The 25,053-nt window shown below is 43.3% G+C and overlaps 1 protein-coding gene across 1 annotated transcript in view; it reads right to left on the reverse strand.

Annotated features, from left to right (window-relative positions):
• The window catches only part of atrn (attractin), a 180,017-nt gene that overhangs the window by 98,691 nt on the left and 56,273 nt on the right, over window positions 1–25,053 (reverse strand). The window contains exons 16-24 of the mRNA XM_069661237.1: window positions 24,609–24,828; window positions 23,375–23,560; window positions 20,355–20,600; window positions 19,688–19,825; window positions 18,518–18,611; window positions 16,854–16,906; window positions 15,047–15,141; window positions 11,968–12,046; window positions 10,483–10,640 (exon numbers count right to left, since the gene is read on the reverse strand). Of these exons, the coding sequence (XP_069517338.1) occupies window positions 10,483–10,640; window positions 11,968–12,046; window positions 15,047–15,141; window positions 16,854–16,906; window positions 18,518–18,611; window positions 19,688–19,825; window positions 20,355–20,600; window positions 23,375–23,560; window positions 24,609–24,828 (1,269 nt within the window). The remainder of the gene's footprint in view (window positions 1–10,482; window positions 10,641–11,967; window positions 12,047–15,046; window positions 15,142–16,853; window positions 16,907–18,517; window positions 18,612–19,687; window positions 19,826–20,354; window positions 20,601–23,374; window positions 23,561–24,608; window positions 24,829–25,053) is intronic.

A 25,053-nucleotide genomic window follows, 5' to 3' on the forward strand; every position in this document is an offset into this window, starting at 1 on the left:
GTGGTTGAACATTTAGAATCAAGATGAGGGATTTCTAAGGGATTTTTCCTCCTTGTGGTACTCCCAGCTCCTCCTTCACAACCACTGGGAGGTTCCCAGTCTGTCTCCTTTTCTGTGCTCCAGACTGCACGGCTGTCAGAGCGACAGCCCGCCGGCAGCCGGGCCTCTCAGCTGCCCACAGCCTGCGCAAAAAAAACACACAAATTCCTGGACATGTGGGCAGAAATATTCACTATGTAATCATCACAAGAGCAATTGTTCTAACGACATCCTGTCTTAATCAAGGTTGCCAGGGGTAACATTGGCATTGTCGCACCACCTCCCCACCTCCTCCTACTTCTCCTCCTCCTCCTCTCTACACTTATGCCTACAACAAAATGCCTCATAATGCACACGTACACCTGCAGCAACACAACACTGCCTCTCTCTGGTAACATCCAGGTACTGCGCCCGCTGCCTGCAGCACATTTTGCCTCGCACCTCTTTTCTCCGAGGTGACACCTTGGACCAGAACTTATCAGCGCTCCTGCTTATTATTCCTCGGCAAAGCAGGGATTTGCATACAATTCCAGTGGAAAGAAGGAGGGGGGGGGGACAAAAGCTGGAAACCCAGCTGTGTGCATGTCAGATTACTCTATGAATACTAAATATGTGATCGAGAATTACAATACACGCATAGAAAAACTTGATGGGTCAGGATGTGTATTAATCCACTGTGACTTTGCACGTGAACAACACGGGGCCAAAGGCATCAGCCTCTGCGGTGAGATGACAGGAGTGTGTGTGTGTGTGTGTTATGTGAACGACTCGGGGTCTAATTTACTTGTGTAGTCAGCACCATCTGGTTGGCTAATGTGTTGCTGTTGATTACTGTTGAGCGCTGAATCCTCAGTGTGATAATTTTCCTCCAGACTGTTGAACACTGTAGAGAAGTTCAGGGTGCCAACAGGCCCGGAGAAAACTTTTGAAACATGTTGACAGTGTAGACCTCTGTGGGTAAACAACCAGGGCTGCCCCCGAGAAGCAGATGATGATTCAAAGTCGAGAAGAACCTGAGTCGACCAAATTTCTTTTTCTTCAGCAGCATCATTGTACCCAAAGTAATGCAGTAACAGCACGGCAAGCAGTAAAATTCACTAACTGGGGCTCAAAATGACCCTTCAGTGCTCGTTGTTCATGACATTTTTTCCAACAGGACAAGTAGACCCTGAGATAAAAACTGGTTAAGATGTTGAATAATGCAGAGCCTCTGCATCTCCACCTAGGAGCACCTGGAGGCTGCAAGAAACTTTAAGACCTAAAACATTCATAAGATTAAATTATAGAGTTATAGAGTAATCTCTAAGATCTCAGTGTCGTTCTCTTTGGCGCCACCTATGGCGATAAACGATAATTGCAGGAGCACACATCCCAGATATCCAGACAGTGCTGCATGTGTGACGTCCACGGTTGGCTCTCAATTTTCCTGGCTGACGGTCGCTTTCCTTTTTAGTGTCCAATTTGTTTCTTGTTCTTTGGATTTTCACTTATTGTTGAAGTTGTATCTGTAGTCATCCATCTTTTCTTTGTTTGTTCAGCCATAGTAGATTACTGTTTACTCGCAATGCCTACAGATACTGGAAAAGCAGCTGCTTAGCTCCGCCTACCCTCTCTGGCAGACCAACCACTGCTGGCTGATGGAAAACGCGTCACTAACTGGGCGCTGCTTTTGATTTACTACGAAAGTCGCCACAGACGCCCAGTCTGTAATACTGCAAATGCAAAGGCTTTCATCAGTGGGCCATAGGTCAGCCTCAGTCACCATTGTGTTACCTCATTCGGTGATAGATAGAGACTTAACAGACATTTATTTACAGTTACGAAACAACGGTAACACGGCTTCACATGTTACAAAGTTGCTCAAAACATTCTTACGTCAGACTGCAAGCTAGTTTTTGGATGAATGTGGGTCTTACAGGAAAGACAGAAGATTCAGGGAGGAGGATATAGGGGTTTTGTGCGGCGCTGAACTAAAACATAAGAAGTGAAGAGTCGAAGATCGTTTTGAAGAGCAATACTGGATTTGACGGACAAATTCTGTGGCGCTATATTCGGTTTGTGTTGATTTTTGCGACCCCCGTGGATAAAGTGGGACCTCTTATCTCTTTGCTGATCTCGTCCTGTACATGTAACAAAAAAAAAATCTCATCCTGCTTTCTTTTAACGTTCCAACATGTCACTCGCTGTGACTCTTTGCCATGTAAACGATAGAAAAAGGCTGATTTGGCAGCACAAAGTTAGTCACTTCGTCTGACACCTGCCCCCCCGGCAGGGGTTTAAGGCATTAAAAATAACTATAATGATATAATCAGTCTTGTCACTGATGGTCTTGTTTGCTTTTGTAGCTCATGTAGAGGCATCAGAATAAATTTCATGACCAGCTAAATTCTCCTCACAGGAGCTTTAAATACACCCAAATTATAGTGACGTGTAACAGAGATAAGCTGGAAGCAGCAAATACACACAATTTTTCCTGACCTCGAATATTCTGGGTCTTTGCTAACACTTCTCACTCACTTCTCGTCATTGCAATCGAAAATGCTTTAAAGAAGCGTCTGCACTTTTCAAGCGCTCGGATACTGTTCACTTCTTGAGTACATCTCTAACGCAACTAGGACTCAAACAGGGGGGAAAACTTTTCCCTCTCTCTTCACAAAGCAACACGGTATTTTTGGAAACTATTCTGAGGTTCAGAAGCCAACCAGGTACCAGCAATTAAGAGAAAATCTTTTGTGGGGAATATGTGACTTCCTGTGCTCATGAATGTAAACGGGAGGTACAAGTGAAAAGGATTAAAGAAAAAGTAGCAGAGATTGTATGAAACTGTGAGTGGCAGCGGTTCTTTGAAGAGCAAAGCTTGGAATTATCAAAGAAGCCTTGTCGGCTGGTGAACTGAAAGCTGCTTCGCTTTGTGACAGCGGCCTAACAAAGCCATCCTTCTTTAGGTGATTAGAGATACAAAATGTCCCTTTCTAAAAACACCATAGCCCACTTCTATCACAATGCTTACTTTGTCAACACCGGAACCAGCACAGATAGGAGCACCATGTCATCGCTGCACAACTCCCTTTTTAAAAGCACAAGTAGGCCGTCTCACTGAGACGATGTGCGATAACAGTTATTGTAGCGGCTAATCTCTAGTGTCAGCTGTGTGCGGTGTTGTGTCACAGAGAGGCAGGCTGACGGCGGCGGCGGCGGCGGGGGGCTCGGGTGACGCTCTCGTTACGTGCCCAGCAGAGGGTGACTCTTTAGGGGCCGTGGACGATCACGCAGCAGGGCCTGTCAGCCTGCCGGCGGGCATTAAGACCGGAAATATTCTGCCTTTAATGACTTCTGACAGCCGCTTGAACTATGCTGGAGTTTTGAAGGAAAGTGTCGTTATCAGCAGGAGGGGGCTGTTCAACAGGTTCCACACAAAAGGAAAGGACAGAAGGAAAGTGAATGTTAAATACAACTGTGACTATTTCTTTATACATGTGTGCGGATGTGCCGCTTTCAAGTTGTCATGATCAAGAGAGTCGCTAAAGAACAGTTCTTTTTAATGTCATTGTAAAAACAGAGGTAAGGGGCGCTGGTTTAGCTCAGTGGTTGAGGTGTGCGCCCCATGTTCAAAGGCGCAGTCACAGATGCAGCGGCCTTAGGTGCAACTCCCACCCTCGGCTCCTTGCTGCATGTCGTCCCCACTCTCCTGCCGTGTTTCCAACTCTATCCGCCATCCTATCCACAGACTGTATAAAAAGATGGAACGACATGACAGCTCCCTAAAAGTGAAGCCAAACCCTCTCTATCTCCCCCTGCTGACTGGCTGCAGTATAGGTCATAAAGCCTGCCTCCTCCGTGTTGTCAAATACGTTTGTCTCAAACATGGTTTCTGTCATTATAGTTAGTTCTTATCATGCTGATCTACATCCATTTTTTTTCTGACAAGTTATTTGATGCTGTAAAAAGGATGATTGACAGCTCTGTTGACACATACGGCTCCTGCAGCCGATCTGTTCCGGATCAGCAGAGTGGAGGAGGAACGGCAACATAACTAAAACAATCACTACAGTCACTGAAGTTTCCTGTGAACGATAACCTCAGAGCGACACAAAGAAGCTGTTCTGCTGTTAAACACGCCGGCTGTTTTTTTTCGGTAAGTTAAGTTTGTGTTTTGGTTAGCGGAAGTGGCTACGGCGGCTCTACCCGTCGATCTCTACTGCGCAGTCTCTGGCTCCAAATGACGTCACGTACGCAAGATGGCGGCGCCTATCACAGAGACGCGTCGTCCATCTTTATATTCAAGGCAAAAGTCCAAAAATAAAAATGTTTACTCTACAAGTATAAAAATCTGCCTTCTAAAGGATTCAAAAAAACATTTTAAATATATATTGTTGTATTCACTCTTTCAGCCATGTGTGTTGCTGTAATGATGTTAATATCTGTCTCCTCATTGGTCCAGAAGGGTTTTTTTCATCTAGATGGATTGAACAGAATTTTGTACAAATTTCCATTGTTCCCAGTTTATACCTCCCACTTTCTTTCAGACTTCTCCACCCACTGCCTTTCCTTTAGTGCCACCATGAGTTCCCAACAAGACATCTGTGAACACCTCAGGAGGATTTGTAATATCTTTTCCTCTTGTGACGTCGCCAGATTGTTGAATGATCTGTTCTATGACTTTCTTGCCATTAGCCTCAGCTGGACTTTACGTTTAGTGCTCGACTCACAGTTATGGCAGAAAACATTTCCACAAAACAACAGCATGTTACCATGGTTATTGTGAGCATGTTAGCATTCTGGTGTTAGCAATTAGCTCAAAGCAGTGATATCAAGTATAGTGCTACAGACTTTCTACTTTTCAGAGAAATACCATGAATTTAAATTTGCTGGAAAAAGTAGCAGATTGATTTTTAAAACTATGCTGTTCATATTAATGAAAAAGGATCGTATATAACGGTGGCATTTTAAAGGAGTTAATATTTATTTGATTCATATTTAAATATTAATTTAATATTTTCTTTTCAGTTTTTCACATATTTTTAAATCCTATTTATTTGATTTTACAGTTCATATATATTATTTTTTACTTGCATTTTATATATTAAGGGTACAACAACTTTGTTTTACATATTTTATATTAGTAAATGGGCATTATGCATCCATCTATTATCAATACCGCTTATCCTGTTCAGGGTCAAGAGGGAGCTGGAGCCAATCCCAGCTGTCATTGGATGAGAGGCGGGGTTACATCCTGGACTTAGAGTCACCAATGAACCTAACGAGCATGTCTTTGGACTGTGGGAGGAAGCCGGAGGGAACCCACGCATGCACGGGGAGGACACGCAAACTCCACACAGAAAGGCCCGCTACGTCCGAGCCAGGATTCCACCTAGGATCCTTCTAGCTGTGAGGCAAGTGCTAGCCACTGCACCACCGTGCAGCCCTAAATAGGCATGATGTCATTTTTATTTCTTGCTTGCATAAAGTTTAATATTCTATTTGAATCTGGCTGCAGGTTGTACCCGCCACTGTCGCAGGCTGGCAAAGCGTCTCACTTTCTGTTTCCTGAACCTCTCTGTGATCAGTATCACGACGCACCCATCAGGCAGCCATGCATGGCCCAGATAAACACTACACGAGTCCACACAGATACACAGAGCGGGCCCAGCCAGCTGATAGCTACAGCTGCTGCTACTCCACGGCGGGGTATTAAGTCGGAGGCTGCTCTAATCTCTACCATATCATGACATGTTCACTAAGGCACGGAACAGGAGATCACAGCTCTTTAATGTAATTAGTCTGGGATTTAGGTTTCATTACAAACATCATTAAATTCTGATCTATTCTTCATCAGGATAAGAAGAAAGAGGGGTGGCAGAACTCCTCGCTGACTGATCTCACTGCAATTCAAATTGCTTTGATGATCTGAGTTCACTTTGACCATCAGAGATCTCATTTTTGGCAGGTCAAAGTGATTATATCTAAAGGATACTCCTGCAGTCTGGGCTTTACAGAATCTCTGTGTGTTTCATGATGTATATTATATTAGGTATATTTCATGAACTGGAGCTGAACTGTAATTAAAACCGCCTGAACTCTGACCGAGTCATGACCAAGACGTCAGTGTATTCAGACTGAGACAAGACCTTTTACACCGCCACTTCAAGGTTCAAGTGATTATGCGTCTGTTACATTTCGTCTTCTATGTAAAACGCACGGAGGCACAACAGTGGGGCGAAGTCGTGGGGCGAAGTCGTGGCGCCTCTGAGTCGGCATCGGAGGTAGTAACAGAGGCGAAGCAGCGTCTGTGTAAACAACGGAGCTGGCAGGAACAGTTCTGCTTGTTTTCACCTAGCGCACATGTTGCTTCCTCAGTGTACAAATATGGTAAATGTTAAATGGACTGTACTTATAAAGCGCTTTTCTAGTCTTTGCGACCACTCAAAGCTGCTTTTACACTACATATCACATTCACCCATTCATTGGCAGAGGCTGCTACGTAAAAGGCCCAACTGTCAATCAGATATCACTATGCCACCGGGAGCAATTTGGGGTTCAGTGTCTTGCCCAAGGACACTTCGACATGTAGCCTGAGGGAGCTTGGGATTGAACCTCCGACCTTCCGCTTGAAGGATGACCGACTCTACCACTGAGCCACAGCTCAAAGTGTTGGAACTCACATTTACTCACATATTACAATCTAGGAATCGACAGGAAGAAAAAATGGTTTCTAAAGAATGTAATTTAATTAATATTCCTCTTTTATCATCTTTTCATACGAGTGGAGGCACATTACTCCTTCTCCTCTCTCTGCTGGTGTATCTCTAGCTCTCTTACCCAAGAGAGGGAGCTGTGGAGCAGTGTGTAGCACAGGGGTCTCCAACCCTGCTCCTGGAGACCTGCATTATCTACATCCTCTATATATCCTCTACATCCCTCTACATACAGAATTTTAACTAAAACCATTTAGAAACATTCTGCATGATGTGGGCGGCTGTGGCTCAGTGGTAGAGTCGGTCGTGTCCTACATGTCGAAGTGTCCTTGAACCCCAAACTGCTGGGTATGAATGTGATATCTGATTGACAGTTGGGCACTTTACTTAGCAGCCTCTGCCATCAGTGTATGAATGTGTGTGCTCAATGAATGAATGGGTGAATGTGACATGTAGTGTAAAAGCAGCTTTGAGTGGTCGCAAAGACTAGACAAGCGCTATATAAGTACAGTCCATTTACCATATTATAAATCCAACAATGCACAGCCAATTTAACAATATCCTCATAGTTGTGTCTTGATGGGTCTTGAAATGAAATCCAAAGTCGTCTGTGTCTGAGACTGAGACAAGACCCAGTAAAAATACAGTCGAGTCACTGACACGACAGATCTCGACTTCTACAACGCTACTGTTGTGGCTTAGAGGCAGAGAGGGACGTCCCCTAGTTGAAACATAGGCGGGTCAATTCCTGGCTGGTGCAGTCCACATGTCGAAGTGTCCTTGGGCAAGACAATAAACACTATGAGCCTGTAAATGTGATTAAATGAGATCCTGATGAGAAGCCTGGCGCTGCACGTGAGCCTCTGCTATCAGTGTATGAATGTGACAGTGTTGCAAAGCGCTTAGAAAACTACAAAAGCCCTATAAAAGTGTAGTCCATTTCACTTTTACTTTTAAGTTAAGAGGGTAAATTAATGTGTGCTTTGATTTAATGCGACAGATTGAGTGGCGAGTGCATTAAGTGGAGTCACTGCAAAAACTCCCCTGCAAACGCACGCACGCTGTTCTGAACACTACTTCCGACCACGTGAAGGCAAACAGAAGCAACCTTGAGGTGAGCGAGCGAGCGGGAGTGAGAGAGCTGTGTAAAGCTGCACACTTAAAGCCTGGAGAGAGAGAGGGCTTAGCTTACACACGCAGCCCACTCTGAATGCAGCATGTGTTTCAACTTAACATTCCACTTTGCCCTTGCTCTTTCTCGGCTGCTGTTTATGAACCGTTTTCCAACAACTCCGGTCTCTGCCTGCCAACACTGGAGGACCAACCGCCTACGATCACACACACACACACACACACACACACACACACACACACACTGTGCCACACTGCAGCAGAGCACTGAAGGCTATGAGAGTAAGAAAAAGCAAAACTGTTTTTGAGAAGAAGCTGTAAAAAATGACTGCGAGACGAGGAGCAGCGGCAGGAAAAGAGAAACAAGTGGAAAATTTTACCTCGCTGTCGAAGGTAAAGCTCCATGAGTGTGAGGAAGACAAATGACCCACTAGCAGACCTGCGTGCTTTAGGTTCAAGGACAGGGGGGGATCTCCTATACAATCCCGCCCACCCAGGCAGAAGGTGAGGTACACCAGAGGAGGCTGAGGGTGGGGGGACCCTCTCTAAACTCAAATCGGCTCTGCTGTGGAGCTGCACTGGAGACTTTTGCGGCTAACTGGCAGCAGCTGGAGCTCTGGAGCTGAGAGAACTGAAGGCTCTCACAAAACAGGACATGGAAGCTGGAGGCAGGATTTTTCTCCCCGTCAGGAGGAGGGCAGGAGGGGGGAAGGAGCCTGCACGGGGCAGCCACTCAAATCACTTCCAGAAACTGACTGGGGAGGAAACAAAGGCTGCGCCAAGTGCACAAGGAGCCAGGCCCGGGGCAGCTCACACTCCAAAACCAGCAGCAGCCAATCCTGTCCGCACATTCATTTAGTGCATCAAACCTTTGCATTGATGTCAAGTTTATTTTATCCTCCATAACGCAACAGAGGAGCATTTTTAAAGGATGGAGGATCAAGTGTTCCAGAAGTGAAGTAGCTGATGATCCTAATGCAAATAGAGCAGTAACAGGCACTAAACACCAACATTAGGCTCGGCCTGAACAATTTTAAGCGAATATGGGCTACCGCAATTTTCCAATCGCAGGAGGCGTAATGTTTTTAGGGTGAAATGTGTGTTAATAAACCATTTTAATGTAAATATTGTTCTGCAGAGATGCTCTGGCCGACACATCATACACAGACGAAAGTACCAAATATCTTCGCTTGGTTCAGATCCCCGTAAAGATCACACCATAATCACTAATTCACATTTGTCAATGGAAATGAGAATAATGAAAATTATCATTCCCTTTAATAATCGCCGTATTTTCAAAATCGTTCAGCCCTACTTTAAGCTGACACGACTTTACCGCTGACGAACAGCAAGAGCACTACTGAGGGACAGTTCTCATTCTTCCAGTCATCCACACGGCAGCGGTTCAGCAAGTGCACTGCAGCTCAGCTGCGTGCACACACAGCGATGCCTACCAGGCAGAAAAATACAGACCTCTATTCACTGCCGCTGCCAGGGAGCCACATCAACACTGGTGAAAAGCTGCTGCTCACCAAATGCAGGAAACTTTTTTTCCCCCTAACTGACCACATTTTACTGGTGACTGCCAACGTTTACATTTGGACCTTTTACCAGCCAACGTTTTGGGTTTACAGAGCCGGAGAGTGGCTTTTAAATCGGACAAGCTGAGCAGTCACAGCGAGAACTGACCACAGCTTTGATCCAGAATACGTGGGGCTATAAGTATGTGTTTATTTATTTGCACACATGGCATAACTCTGCACATGAAAACACATTAGGAGGCCTGATGTGCCATTTTATAGACGCTTTTACGGAGCATAAATAAAGCTGCTGCAGGAGGTGAATATTCAGGAGAGCTTGCTCTGTTTGTACCACATGTTCTACTTGAGTAAATAATGCTTTTATCAAATGTTATGCCCTAATTAAGTCATGCTGCTCTCGAAATGTTCACGTGTTTGAGTTGGTGAAGCAACATGACTTCACTTAAAAAGCTGCACTGGAAAAATGTCCAAGCAAGCACCCAGAAATGGTGTGACACGCACGTGTTATAATTGGTGGAAACTTTTGTTTAACACGGTGTAAGTCCTCCCTCTTCTTTGCTCATTTGATGTCATTTCAACCTTCCCGTCCTGTCGAATTTAATTCACAAGTTTCCAGGCAGCGCCGTCACTCCTCCTGTCCCACGCTGTTAAAGCACAAAGCCTCTCATTCAGTGATTTTCAAGCCTCATATCTAACCACTCAGCTATCTTCTGTTGTTCAACATATCAGCCAGTGGGTTCTGATTCGGAGATGTCACCGCTGAATGTGTCATCCTGTCTATCAGCAGTCATATGTGGCCACTTGAAATGAATCTAGGGCGTCACAAAGACTGGGAAGGAGTCGCTCCTCTTAAATTAAACAGAATTGTTACAGAGAGCCTCAGGGCTGCAAGAAGTTTATATCACTGTTAATTATGAGGATTTTGTTTTAAGCATTGCAATAGTCTTCTGTTCTCGACCTACCTTTTGGTTAAAGTGCAGCCTGACGACAATCTCAAGTTATTCTACCGTAGCACAAAGTAAGGCTTTCTTTAATTATGCACCAGATGTATTTTCTCTTAACGAACTGAAGCTTACTTGAATCTTAATGGGCCATGTGAAGTTGCTGACGTAGACGAAGAACGTTATGTTCGGGCTGTTGCGGAAATCAAAGTTCTCGTTGGAGAAGCTGTCTTTGAACTCCTTGATGTTGCTCCGAGAGACAATAGGGATCTCCTCCCCGGTCTGCGTGCCTGCTGAAAGAGAGAGAGAGAGGAAAAGGGAGAGATAGAGGCGGAAAAAACAAGAGGAAAGAATACAAAGGAGGAGGTTGATGAAGAGGTGTGGGAGGGAATAAAGGAGCCAGACTTTAAATGGGTGGCTCTTTATATATTTAAACATTAACAACACGATTCAGCTCGGAGAAGATGGAATATAATTTTATAATGTTTAATGTGTATAAAAGACTCAAAATGCAATTGTGAAAGATGCATCAGACGGCAGCTTGGGAGTGTTTCTTACATTAAAGGGGGGGTGTTATGCTAATTTCAAGCGTCATATCATACCTGCATACAGCCTCTGCCTGAAACGACTCAGTCAGCTCTGTCCCTTTAAGAAACTGAACTGACCTTGTCCTTACTGAACTGAATCACCAGCAGTTATTTTCTTTATCAATTCAGCCTATCAAATGTTAAAAAAACAAAGAGTGCATACCGACAGACAATATTTAATGATCTGCAGTAGTAAATCATCTGTTTGAGAAGCTTGGTCCAGGGCAGATTTGGCATTTTTACTCAATGGAGGATTATGAGATTATCGTGTTTTGCTTGAGCCAAGATTAGAATGGTTTAAAATGTATTCTTTAGTTTTTATTTTTATTTCGTTTTGACTTTTTGTTTCCAATTTCAGTTTAGTTTTAATTAGTTTTTTTAATGCTGGTTTGTTAGTTTAGTTTTTATTCGTTTTAGTGTGTTTGTAATATGGAATACTTGTCAGGGGCGAGACCCAAAAGGGCCAGAAAAAGTAAGTAAGAATAAGAACTCAAAGCATAAATCATTGTTAATATTTATATTAACTTTTTCCCTCTTCAGCCTGCCATGGCTGTCACTGTAAATCGTAACAATTCAGGATGTATCTCCAAACATCTCCAGCTTTTGTTTTGGGATTAATTCTTCAGTTTGTGTAAAAACCAGTGAGTTAACATTCATAGCCTGCAACATCGGTCATAACGTAAAGCAACCGATTGTTATCGCAGGCATCCAACAGCTGGTACTTTCAAAATAAAAGCCAACACGATCAGACTGAAAGTAGAAAAGTAGCGTCAAAATATTAAAAGCAGACTGGCGTGTTTTACAGTAATAGAACGGATCCCCTCTCCTCGCTCCTGTCACGTGAAGCACTGCGGTGAAGCTAGCGCTGCAGCAGTTGTTAAGGTAACGCCCCCCTCCACATCAAGTCCACACCTCTAATAACTCTTTTATTTCAGTTAGCGAAAATGTTTTTGACAATTTAGTTTTTGTTATTTCGTGCGTTTTCCTGAACTTTAATAAGCTTGGTTTGAGCACAACGTGAGCTGAGAATTACCTGTGAAGCTAGTGGCCCAGGTTATGTTCAGGTTGAAGTTCTTTGAGGCATTGATGAACATGTCTAGATCCCGGTTTGGCTGAGGAAGAAGGACAGAGGAAACATGCGGTCACCATCATATAACATCATCATCTTTCTAATCCATCATATCATGAACATGCAGCAGGGAAAGATGAGCAAGAATTACAAAAGTCAAGCAGCAGCAGGGCCGCTCTGCTCTGCTGTACATGCAGAGCCGCTGCTCATCAGTCTGCAGCTGTACAAACAGTAACTGTGCGGCAGACTTCTGCAAATTTGCACAGCTAATGGAAGCTGAATTAGCAAAACAACAAGAGTCAATGAGGAAATTGATATGTATTAAAATGCTGTAAGCGGAGTTGTTAAGTGTTATCAGCTTTGATAGCATCGAGGAGGTGTACATTAAGACCTAATTAGTGTTGACTGACTGAAAGGAGGCGTTTGTGTGGAAATGATAAAAGAGGCATGAGTATGAAAAATCTTAATATTTGCTTAAATTATTATAAACACATGTTCAGTGTAGACTGTATTCTTTTATTCTGTGTGGTTTTATTTAAAAGTTTTTCCTTCTTAGACTTAATTCCAGAGCACTGTTTGCCATCTGACCAACTGCTTAACACCAGTGAATCTCGAGCTACACCCTTCGGCTAGAGACCATCGTCTTTGGCACCAAACCACATCATCATCCAGAGGAGCTTCAGTCATCAAGTTTAGTCTTATTTGAGATGGGTTAAATTAATATTGTGTACCCTTTTCCCTTATGGAGTTATTTGAGCCTAAGTTCAGGAACAGGACAACGCCTCCCTCACTAACTCCTCTCAAACCTTATGCAGTTACCTGTGCGTACACATATGAGGCTGCCTAACCTCTTCTCTCCTGTTTGCCTCAGTTGTTATACCCCTCCCCTCCAAACCCCATTCCTCTCCTCTCTCCTGTCTCGACACAGGAACCACTGGGAGATGCTGAATCAGAAAGTGCGTAGAGGCGTGCTCCCACCCTGAGTCTCGACCCTCAGGTTCCTGACAGCTCCAACAAACTCGCCGCCTTTCGACCCCTTCTCACCCCACCCTACTTCGACCCTTTAGCACTTTCCAAATAAACTACTTTTATACCGTAACAATGGTGTGGTCTTTTTAGAGAAGTAGTTTGTAGCAATTTCCTTGTTAAAAGAGACACAACCGAAATGTAATTTCCAGCGACTTAGAAACATCTACTTTTTCAAGCTTACAAAGAGATCACAGTTCTGTCTTCCTAAGCATTCGATAACAGCTTCGTCAGGGGGAAAGGCACAATCTGGAATATTTAAGTCAGATCCTTGTTGCGCCTCCAGATGCTGCAGCCAGGTAAACGGGACTGGACAAGCTTCCGTTGGCTGGAAAACATCTGCGTTACCAACTGTGGGATGTATGCTACGATACTGCAATGAGCCCATCCGTTGGAGACTGACTTAACGAGCAGCGGTTATACTGTACTGTTCTCTCTATGTGTTGAACTTCAAAAGTGTTGACAAAGATAAACTCCAGCCAGGAGCCAGGAAGGTGAGCATACTTGCTCCTTTAATGACTACATTCATGTCAGGTAAGTCAATATACTGTTATGTGAGCAACAGGTAGGTATGAAGTCTAACATTAGCATTATAAACAACCAGATGAGTCGCTTATAAACTACAACAACTTAAACATCATGCTTTCACTTCTCCACTGATCAATATTAATTGTACACATTGTAAAGAACATGTATCACTGACAGCCATTGCTTTCTGAAGGATAGCCGCGATGTGGATTGCACATGAACAACTGAAAAGATGCAGCCATGCTGTTTACACCATGCTTCAATTAATGAACTGGCTGTTTCCTGTTTCCCCTGTGGTTACAGGTGTCAAAGCAAGAGCCCCGCCCTGCTTTTGGTTCTCACAGTTTCATTCAACCAGCATCTTAATTTCTTGCTGCAAGCATTATGTAGGCATTTAAAGTGGAGAGGTTCAGGTCGTACTTGACAGACAGACTTTAACGCTTTGTATTCCCCTTTGTTCGAAGCTCAATCCAAAAGGAAACTGGACTTTCTTGAAGACGTTTCACCTCTCATCCGAAAGGCTTCTTCAGTTCTAAACTGACTGGTGGGCGGAGCTAGAGAAGGAAGCTTCTGTCAGTTATTAGTATGCTAATTGATGTGTAATGATTTAACATCTATTAGCATACTTATGATGAGAGGTGAAACATCTTTAAGAACTTCAACCAAGTCCAGTTGCCTTTTGGATTAAGCTTCAAATAACCATGACCTGGATGACTGAGAACCTTCACAGAGCCGCTCCCATGTTGTTCCTCAGGGTTCTAATCTTGTGACTTTCCTTTTTTCACCTTTATATTCTCCCCTGAGGATACTTTGTAAGAAAATATTGCAGTTAACTGTGTCGCAGACGACACACAAACTTCCCAGCCTTGAAACAAAGTGTTGTACTGTCTCAAGAACATCATAACTCAGAAGGAATTAAAAAGTGTTAACTGTGGAACTTGTTGCCTCTGCATTTTTGGCTGGCCTCTACACTGCCTGTTTGTAAATCCAGTCTCAAAACACATTTTTATTCGTTGGCTTTTATCTCAGTAAAAGAGTTTACTGTCTTTCCCTCATCGCTTTTTAAATCGTTTTGCTTTCGTCTTTTGAATTTGTCTTTTTGTTTAACTATGTTGTTTTATGTTTTCTCATATTTTTGACTTTGCAGAACTTTTTTCAACTGTTTTTTCTTTTTTATGTGCTTTTCAAAGAATATGGATTTGATTGGATATCCATCCACAGTTTAGAGAGAGACGAAGATCTAAGAATGACATGGTCAACAACTACTTCCCGATAATTTATGTCAACATGACACTAAAAGAACTTTAACTTATGCAATGTCTCAATGTCGGATTGGACTGTTTTTATCACCTCCTTTAAAGTCAGAAGTCTCTTTTGAAGAAACTTTTTGGACGATTAATGTCATCATGTGGTGCTGAGTAGACAATCTTTAATCCTAATAAAAGTGACAGCTGCTGTGACAGTGGGGCGTTCACTGTCAGAGACATACCTCCTCAGGTGTGGCCACGAAGTTGATGGCGGTGTAGTAGCGGTCGTCCTCCTGCGACAGGCTGAAGGTGAACTGGTAGTCGATGAGCAGCGTGTCTGTTTGAAGTGATGGAGCCAGCGGTGAGGGTGCGTGGAGGGGATTACAAAAGAAGAAGAAGAAGAAGAATAGCTCCATTAGTCTAGTTTGAAAGTCACACAAGAGCGTGTTTTCACACAGCGCTGGGGGCAGGAAATTACTCAGTTCCTCCATCTTTTTCTATTTAAAAATTCTATTGACTTTCTGGGACGGACCTGGAGACTTTAGTGTGTGTTTTCTGTGATGAAGGTCACGATAGAGGCTGAGCGATATAGCTGTGTGCAAACCTGCATTAAAGTACAGCTGGAGATCACTGTCTGAAGCCCGTCATAATACTGTTTTCAACATTATACATGAACCAGGCATGGAACAAACTATAACCTCGTGTTTTTCTGACGTTTCATCCAATTTCATTTCACCTCTCGTGACCAGGAAATTCATTTTCTAGTGTTTGCAGTCTATTCACAGAATTGCTTTAAATACATATTAAAACACCACGTTAGTATCAGTTTCTCTTCTGTCTGCACTCGCTCACCCACTCGTGAACCTCCAGGTCTCTCTTTGTCTAACGCTCTTTTTAAAACTATTTAGGCAGTCAATTAAAGCTCCTGTGAGGAGTTTTAACTTGTTATGAAAGAGACGGACATTAATACTGGTGCCTCTATATGACCTAAAAAAGCATTACTATCTAGCTTTACTATTTCTATGTGTCCGTCCATCTATTTTCCTCTGCTTATTCAGGGTCGGGCGGCGGTGGCAGCAGGCTTAGCAAGTTAGCACAGACGTCCCTCCCCCTAGCAACATTTTCTAGCTTCTCCCGGGGGATCCTGAGGTGTTCCCAGGCCAGGTGGGATATACAGTATAACAGGGAATTTCTGGGAATCTACACAGGCAACGTATTTGAAGCGTATTTTCCGTCGCTGTGGTAACCGGAAAAACAATGGGTGAAAGACTGATCCTTGTTGTGTTATATAACCACTTTTTAACAGTTACAGGGACCTGAACAGGCAGAGCAATAGCCTGCGCTGCTTTCTCTGTACATTAAAAATAGTCTAATGACTTGACACAGCTGGAGCAGTACTCTTCCACGTCGGTCCATGGCTTAACTTAACAATAGTCCTAGTAAAAGAGAACTAGATAAAACAGCCTACTAAACTAAACTTACGTACTCAACTACTTTGAGATTCCCAGTAAAACCCTCCAGTCTCCTTAGAGGTGGATGTGCCCAGAAAACCTCCACAGGGAGGCGCCCAGGAGGCGTCTTAATCAGATGCCTGAACCACCTCAACTGGTTCCTTTCAATTACATATTTCTAGGTAAGGCTTTCCACATCATTATATCCTAAATAATTGACAAGAATAATAATGAAAAGAGACTAAGTCTGCAGTGTGGACCTCTCCTTTGCAGTTTGTCCCTGGCAGAACGAGCAGAAGAGAACACAGAAAGAGAGAAACGCTCCTTCAAAAGCTCCTCTGACATTCTCCTGCATTGACTTTCCTCGCCGTCTCACTTTCGATTCTTTCCACCTGCGACTTGTTTAAAAAAAGCCGCTTCTCCTCCGGCTGTTATTTCTATAAACATCAAACTACTTGAGACCTGCTTTGATTTAAGAGCCATGTAACCGTCTTGGCATTGACCTGAACAAGTAAGAAGAGTGAGGCCTCACGGTGGTTTCTTAATGTTATCCCACACACAGTCTTTCACTGAAGTTGGTAATTGGAATTCCACTTACAGTAGCATGTGCCTTTGAGGGGGTTGCCTTGGTAACGATTCTCTACTTCACACCTGAAAGAGAGAGGTGGGGGATAGATAAATGGAAATGAAGCACATATAAGAGAAAGACATCAAGACGGGAAGAAAAGAAGACACAGCGGAAGGAAGGTGTAGTATAAAGAGTAACTGCTGTCAAGTAAACATCACAGGTGTGACAAATGTGGCCGTCTTTACCTTCAGTCGACAACACAATAGAAAGAAGACAAAAGGAACAACTTCAGAGGCTGCCAGACGTCACTGTCAGCCTCCCTCTGACTACACAAACTTAAAAAAGACAAAAATAGCCTCATTTTCATACTGATGACCACTCGTTTCTCAAACTGTATCTCAAGCTTTTTAATGGGCTTTGGGAAGCCCGGCGGTAATGAAGGCCGGGGTTAAGATAAGTGCTGCCGGCACTAATGAACAGCTGCTTTCCACAGAGTGCCAGAGAGAAAAAGCACATAGAGGGTGCTGAGTCTTTTCTTAAAGTCTCCACATTTTAACATGTGGCCCTGCACGTCTCTGTCAAATCACGTTTGTACATAAGAATCCTTGAATTTCAAGTGGCTCTACAGCAGCTCTTGACTTTTTTAAAAAATGAGCACATACAGAGAGTGAGAACAAGTTACTCCATGACTATCAGCACTGAGCGGCTGTCTCCGGAGCAGTGATGATCTAATGATTGTTATTACCAGTTACCCTTTAGTACCCAGATTAACAGTTCATTTAAATGACCGAACCTTTTTGTCTACTTTGGATTTTACTACATCATCTTTTGTTTTAAGCTTAAAGTGATCACCGTATATTTTCATTCAAATAAATGTCTGTTAAGTCTCTATCTATCGCCGAATGAGGTAACACAATGGTGATTGAGCCTTTGGCCCACTGATGAAAGCCTTTGCATTTGCAGTATTACAGACTGGGGGACTCTAGTGAAAATCACAAGCGGCGCCCAGTTAGTGACACGCTTTCAATCAGCCAGTGGGCGGAGCTAAGCGGCTGCTTTTCCGCACTCTGCAAGTGTTGCGAGTAAACAGTAATCTACTATGGCTGAACAAACAAAGAAAAGATGGATGACTACAGATACAACTTCAAAAAGAAGTGAAAATCCAAAGAAGAAGAAACAAACTCGACGCTCAGATGAAGCAAACAGTCTGAAAAGGAAAGCGACCGTCAGCCAGGAAAATCAAGAGTTACAACCGGAGCCAACCGTGGACGTCACACATGCAACACTGTCTGGATATCTGGGAAGTTTGCTCCTGTAATTACCGTTTATCACCATAGGTGCCACCGAAGAGAACGAAACTGAGATCTATAAGATTATCGCTAAAATACATTACAAAAAATACTTATTTACAAGCTGGTTAGGTAAAAAGTTAAGTTAAGTTCCAGAGATTAAAAAAAAGTTTCCTGGGAAAAGTTGTGCATTGGAAAAAGCTACTTGAAGTACCATATAAAGGCATTAGAACCTCATCTGAGCATGGTGTCACACACACTGCATGTTATGGACAGATGGCCAGAAAATTAAAACCAGAATTTATTAGTAGAGGGGCTAAGATATGACAACTACAATAATATTTCTAAAGGTAAAGTGAGGTAAATAAAAGAACAGTAAAAGAGGCATGAAAATGTGAAACTCACAGGTGGCAGCGATCTCCTTTGATGCCCTTAGTCGTGCAGAAACACTTGCCGTTGTTGGGGTTGCACATGCTGGCGTGGCCGTTACACTTGCAGGCTGAAGAGAACACATAAAACATGAACATGAAAATATAGAAATGTACATGTCTTGTAAAGTAATGCTTATTTCTTTTTTACATTGAATGTCTGCTAAACGAACCCTGTGTGCAATACTGACTGCAGAGAGGCAACAGTCTCGTTTTCCAGGGAAAGGATACGGCAAAGAATTAACTGTACGTCTATCCCATAATGTTCTGTGTAAAGAAGTGAACCTATACTGAATGCTGCATCTCCTACACAAGTTCCGGCTCCCTCGCCACCAGAGGTGACTTTCAACATCCCTAGGGAGCGCTTTTGTAGCCAATAACAGATGCCAAGTGTCTATTATGTTTGGTGATTATTGAGCGCCAGATTTATAACACCTACATGAATGTTTCCCGCCTGTTGCATCGTATCAGTTTATAAAGATCAGCGAGCTGCGAAATGCAAAGAAATCTGCGTAACAGCTGGAACAACGAGCCAAACAATGTCTTAATCCGTATTTATACGCATGCATTATCCTGACTATTACTTTAAAATCTCCTCTTTGAGGTATTGATTGTGCTCTTTATGCTCACACTGCCTCCTGAGTAAACCTGATATAAAGAACGCAATGATTGGCTGTGGAGTAAAACACGCCGGAGACTGTGCTTGAGGGGCACTTTGCTGTGAATCCAGGAGGCAGAAAAACAGAAGCATAAACAATGAATGCATAATACTGACAGGCTGAAGATATACAGAGAGGTTTGTTTATTGATTGGCTGTCACTACAGTAGAACCAAGAGAGTGTATATTCCTCTGGGACACCTGCAATAAGAGCAGGAGGGAAAAAAAATGTAAAAACATACATGCTGGTTGTAAATATGTTGTTGAGCTAAATTAAGCTGTCGAAGGAACAGAGGATTGATTTGTTGTCTGATTGACTGACTGTCAGAATTAGCTGCAGAGCGGAGTAAATCTCTAATATCCCGCGGGGCCGCTTTACGGTGCATCCAGGAATCAGGAAAAGGGCCGACATAAAACTGAACTGTAAAATAGTGACAAGTTAAATGAAGCCCCGACCGCTTGATTTAGCGCCGCTCCTCGGATACTCACGCTGGCAGCTGCCCCCGTTGGTCGGGTCTCCGTAGTAGCCGGAGATGCAGCTCTCGCAGTGTTTGCTGGTCGTCAGGTCCTCGCACTTCTCGCACACGCTCTCGTTGACACACTGGCTGTGACCGTTACACTGACACGCTGCCATGGAGGAAAACAAAGCGCAGTCTGTGTGAGCATCAAACACACCACTTTCTTTCTTTTATTAAAGAAAGAGCCCCGGGCCAAAACATGAATGAATTTGTGTTTTAATTTGTTAGTGCAGAGTTTGATCTGCAGTCTGGGATCTGCTGCGCACCAGGTCCTCATGTGACTGATACTCTTACTTTGAAATTCTTTATTCCTGACAGTTTTATGTGTCAGGATTTACTGCAAATGTTTATTAAACTGAGAGAAGTCACGAAAGCAAACACAGGTCAGTAGCAACTATTTCTATTACATTCAGATTATAATGAATGAGTAAAACAATCCCAGTGAGGAGGCAAACCTCTCTGATATCCTGATACATGTACCAGGATGCATTGCAGGCGAGAAGCCGCAGCCTCAGTACTCTTACATACACTGATCTAGTTTGCAATACAAGATAAGGTGGAGACTATTAGTTGGGGACGCATAAATGGGAGGAGTTCCCCTTTAAGTGTACTTTTAAGTGTTAATAACTCTTGCTTACCCGGGCAGTGGATGAAGGACCAGTTGTATTTGGCCTCGCTGGGGCACATGCTGGCATTGAGGGCAGGCTGGGGGCTTGCAGGCACGCCGGGGAGGGTGGACGGTGCCGGGACTGAGGTCTGGAAGGGCCCGCGGTACGAGCCCTCGATGCACTGACCTTTGCCCGTGTTACTGGGGTCGGTGCACCACCCGCAGCCCGGCTGGTCCAGACACTGGCCGCATGTTCGGTACCCGGAGCAGTTCTCGGCTGCAGCAGCAAAAACACAGCACACAGTTGGTAAAACGTGAAGTCGGATAATATGAACAGCAGACAGGTAAATCAGTGCTTCCAGAATCAGGTTGCAGGATAAACAGTCAAATTACAAAAAGTTAAGCTAATAGCGTCCCTGCTTTTAGCTGTATAGTACACACAGGAAAGAGATTGTAATACAATGTTTATTATTTACTATATTGCAGAAAAAGATGCTTAAGAAATGCAGCCCTCTAATAATCTGACCTGCAGAGCGTACACTGTCTTCACTGTTAACTACACTGTGACAAAGAACCATTAAATTAGATTAGATCTGCCATCTTTGTTCACTACATCTTCGCCTTTCTAACCCGAAGGAAAGTGGTTCTCGGCTGGTCTCGCCTCAGGACCCACCACCGCCTCCCAAAATTTCTAAATCACTCAAATTCATTTATTAAAAAATGGTGCGGTTTGGACTTGAGATGGAACGAAACATCACAGCATGTCCACTTCACAAAACACAACAGCATAATAGTCAACTTAAATGACCAGCAGGTGGCAGTGCATATACAAATAATAATTAGCCGCCTTTTTTAACAGAAATAAACTACTGCTCGCATGTCATAGGAAACCCATGTCCTTCAAAATAAAAGCGCAGCATACACTTTTGCCACATCTTTCTTTTTTTCAAGCACACATCTGCGACCCACTTTTGGGTACCGACCCACCTGTTGAGAACCATGGATTTTATTGGTGTCATGTCCAGTCAGTTATGTTAAGTTTTCACCTTTTTACTTCAGTCTTGTCTTTCATGTTTGTCATGTCAGCTTTTATTTTGTAGGCACGTCTCTCCTCTCATTTCAGGGAACTTCACTTCCTGCCCTGGTGTTTTCCCTCCGTTGTGATTGTGATCCCCGCCCCTCATTATTTCCACCTGTTTCCCTTTACCTCATGTATAAAAGTCTGCGTCTCCCCGGGTCTTGTGCCAGATCGTCATGTCAGTCATTCGTGTGCCGTCCAAGACAAGAGCCTTTGTTCCAAGTTTGTTTTTTGTCATTTTGAATTTAGATTCTTCCAGCGTGGCTGTGATTTCGCTTTGACACTTTGTTTTTTTTTACTCTTGAAAATAAAGAGTCTTTTTGTTATTCATCGACAAAGTCGTGCATTTGGGTCTTCTTTGCCGGTCATTGTCAATTGGTTATCCTATCGTATTGGCCATGAGGAGCAGGAAATTATTTGTTATCGGTATCAGTTAAAAAAACAAAATGCACATCCTGCATCCCTAAGGTAACATACCATGTGATAGTTTCCATTTGCATCTATGTCATTGTTGTGTAATATCATAAAACCAGACCTTGTTACACTTTTATGTTTACCTGTATAATAAAAGCAGTCCTGCAGAGAGAGACAGTAATTGTGTTATTGTGTGTTGCTAAGTAAGTTCTGTTTAAACTGTTTACATTAATCCCCCCCACAACACCTCCACAAGGCTCAACAGTGTATTCAGTTAATTCCTGAGTCGCTGCTTCTCTGCACCTGCTCTCCATAGATATTTGCCTATATTTTAATTCCTAATTCTCCTCCCTCGAGGCGTTTCTCTGCCTATGGCTGTAAGCAACAACTTGTACTTAATTGACCTGCCAGGTTAAATAAATGAAAATTGTTCTCTGCTGCGCCGTACAAAAACAAAGCAGCAGCCGGAGACTAAGTTATCAAACTAAACCAGATTATTAATCCCCGTCTCATCTACTGGAGGGGCCGCGGTTTAATGTGCTCGGCTTAATGAAGGTTAAAATAAAACAGAGCCACGGTTATTTAAAATGTTGCCTTTTGGGGGCTTTTTAAAGTGTGATGAAAATCACTGCATATGCTCAAGCGGATGAGAGCACTGTGTGCGCAGGCTTCAGATTCAAGCTCGAGTTCGGCTCCTTTCATTGATTGCAACTCATGAATCCTGTCGGCGGTCACGCATGTAGCTGCTGCAGCTTAACCAGACAGACTAGCTTGCTGCATGTATGAGACAGAAAGTGTCTTTCTGCAGTAGCCGGGGCGATTTGTTTGGAGCAGATACAACAAAAGCAGCGTAACTGGGGGTAAGAAAAGCATGAAGACTCGGTCACGCTCAAAGGTAAACATTTTAAATGTAATCAATAGGCTTCGACTCCAGAGACGCTGATGGCAACGATGCAGAAGCACACGGTGCAGAAAGGTTCTTACACTGACGTATGATGAGATCAATAAGTCAGCTACTCTCATATACACACTTTTTATGTTTTTGCATGGTCAGTTGTGCACAAACTAAATGGTCATTAGGTGTACACATTAAATATCTATCTAAACAATCAATAAAACATTACATATTACTTTGTAAAAATTAGAGGAATATTTGGAAGTGATGGCGCCTAAAAGGTACTAAGGTTTTTTCTGCGGCTGCAACTCTAAAAACTCTGTTGTGTAATTCTTTAAAATGCTCTTTAGATCATTGTCTCAGTTTAAACTTAGAAACATTACGACCTCCTTGTCCTGGGTAAACTCGTCATCATGGATAATTAAAAAAGGAACATCTCACACCTCTGCTTCCAGCACTGATGCACTTAATGCCAGGAATAGTGAGACAGAAGAACAATGTCCCGTTTCACATTCAAGTTTCCAGCCGCAGGGTTTTTAAATAATTCTGGATTAAACCAAATGTGTTCGTTTGCTTCTGCCTACTGCAAACTGTTACAAAGGAGCCTGAATGGCATACATTGAAATGTTTATGTCTCTGATGTGTTCAGCCACAAGTGACTTACGTGGACAGGTGTTCATGGTGTACCACTCCATACACTGTCCGAAGGGGAAGGAGGCCACGTAGGCGTTGGAGTCGACGCACTGCTTCATGTTGCTGCACCACATACACTCGGAGCTGCTGCTGGTGCACTCGCTGCAGGTGGCTCTCATCGCACACGGGGTCCGGCACTGCTTCGCGCTGTGGTTAGCTGAGGAACAACAGCGACACGTAATGTTAAAGCCCATAGGAGGGTAAGAAGGCGTTATGGAAACAGCATAGATCAATCTGATGGTTCCACTCTTCATGAACTTGACTGGACTGTGATAAACAAAGTGTCACAAAAATCTATTTCACTTGGATAACTGATGTAAAAAAAAAGGTTCATCCTCACATACTTTGTGGTAGAGTCAGAATTGAATATCCAGCTGAAATTACTTTGTTTCATTTCTATTTCAAGTTTCAGAATTAAACTCAAACCTATTTAAGAATGTATTTAAGCCTCGGTCTGTTTGCTGCTGCTATTTGTATCATAAAATGTCTGTAAACAAAAACATTGACCCTTACTCATGGCTGTGCAACACCTGACTTGTAGGGGTCAAGCTCTAGAAACACCTGATTTTATATTTAAAATAATTCTTTACATCTAGTCATGCATACTTTTAATGGAGTTATTTTAACATACGTTCTTAATTGACTTATGGCGGAAGTTTAAGATTAAGAACCCCCCCCTCCAGTGAAAATCAAGCCTTTAACCTTGTAAACATCTCCATGTGGTGTTCTTCATGTGCTACAAGACATATCAAGGACAACATGAGCAGTCATCTCCATGGCTGGGCCTGTCTGCTTTTAAACTGCAGTGTACCAAGGACAGGCTGAACAACACGTTTTCAGATTGGCAGGTTTGAGACGTCACAAACCTAAGGAGCCAATCCCGTTAATGGACGGGGTGACGCTATGCATATCATTAGCTGTAACCATCAGCGTAATTTTTGCAAACTCACTACTGAATACTAATGTTAACGTAACTACTGCTAATTACTACATTTCAAGCTAGCTAAGTTTCAACAAGTTGCCACTAAACAATGTCAGAGACGTGTTTTGTTTTCGGCTGTAATTTTACAAAAGGAGAAACATTGTGGGCGGGGCCTATGCAGATTCAGGCATTTTTAATGAGGGTGAAGGAGGAGATGCCTTGGGAGGATTTTTAGAAGGTAATTAAACATATTATGCAGATTCATCACGTAAAGAGGACCCACCTGGCCGTTCACACAGGCTGCCGTTCACCGGGTTAATGCAGGTCTGTGCTTTCAGTCCGCTGGACGCCGGCTCGGCCAGGTAGCCGCAGAAGCCGGCGTCGCTCGGCTCACCAGGCAGCCACTGCAGGGTGGTGTTAGTGAAGGGCGACATGTCCTCCCAGCACCAGTACGACACGTTGATCTTCCTGAGCCCCACCCAGGGCGTCACCATGGCTTTGTGCTGCAAACAAAGTCAGGATTTTACACATTGAAACTTCCTGCTCTCTGTTTTTATGATCAGAGATCATGAAACTGCTGATTTACAGACAAAGCAAAAAAACCTGCGGATGTCATTTTCTCACTTTAATAGATCCCAAATAAGAGTGACGATTTCTGTCTTCTTCACCCTGGTTGTAAGCAACAAAAAAGAACCATCTGTACTGATATAAACTCCTGTAGACCTACT

The sequence above is a fragment of the Semicossyphus pulcher genome, unplaced genomic scaffold, assembly GCF_022749685.1.
Source record: "Semicossyphus pulcher isolate SPU_LCO1_2020_fin unplaced genomic scaffold, fSemPul1.0.p SCAF_14, whole genome shotgun sequence".
Taxonomy (NCBI): domain Eukaryota; kingdom Metazoa; phylum Chordata; class Actinopteri; order Labriformes; family Labridae; genus Semicossyphus; species Semicossyphus pulcher.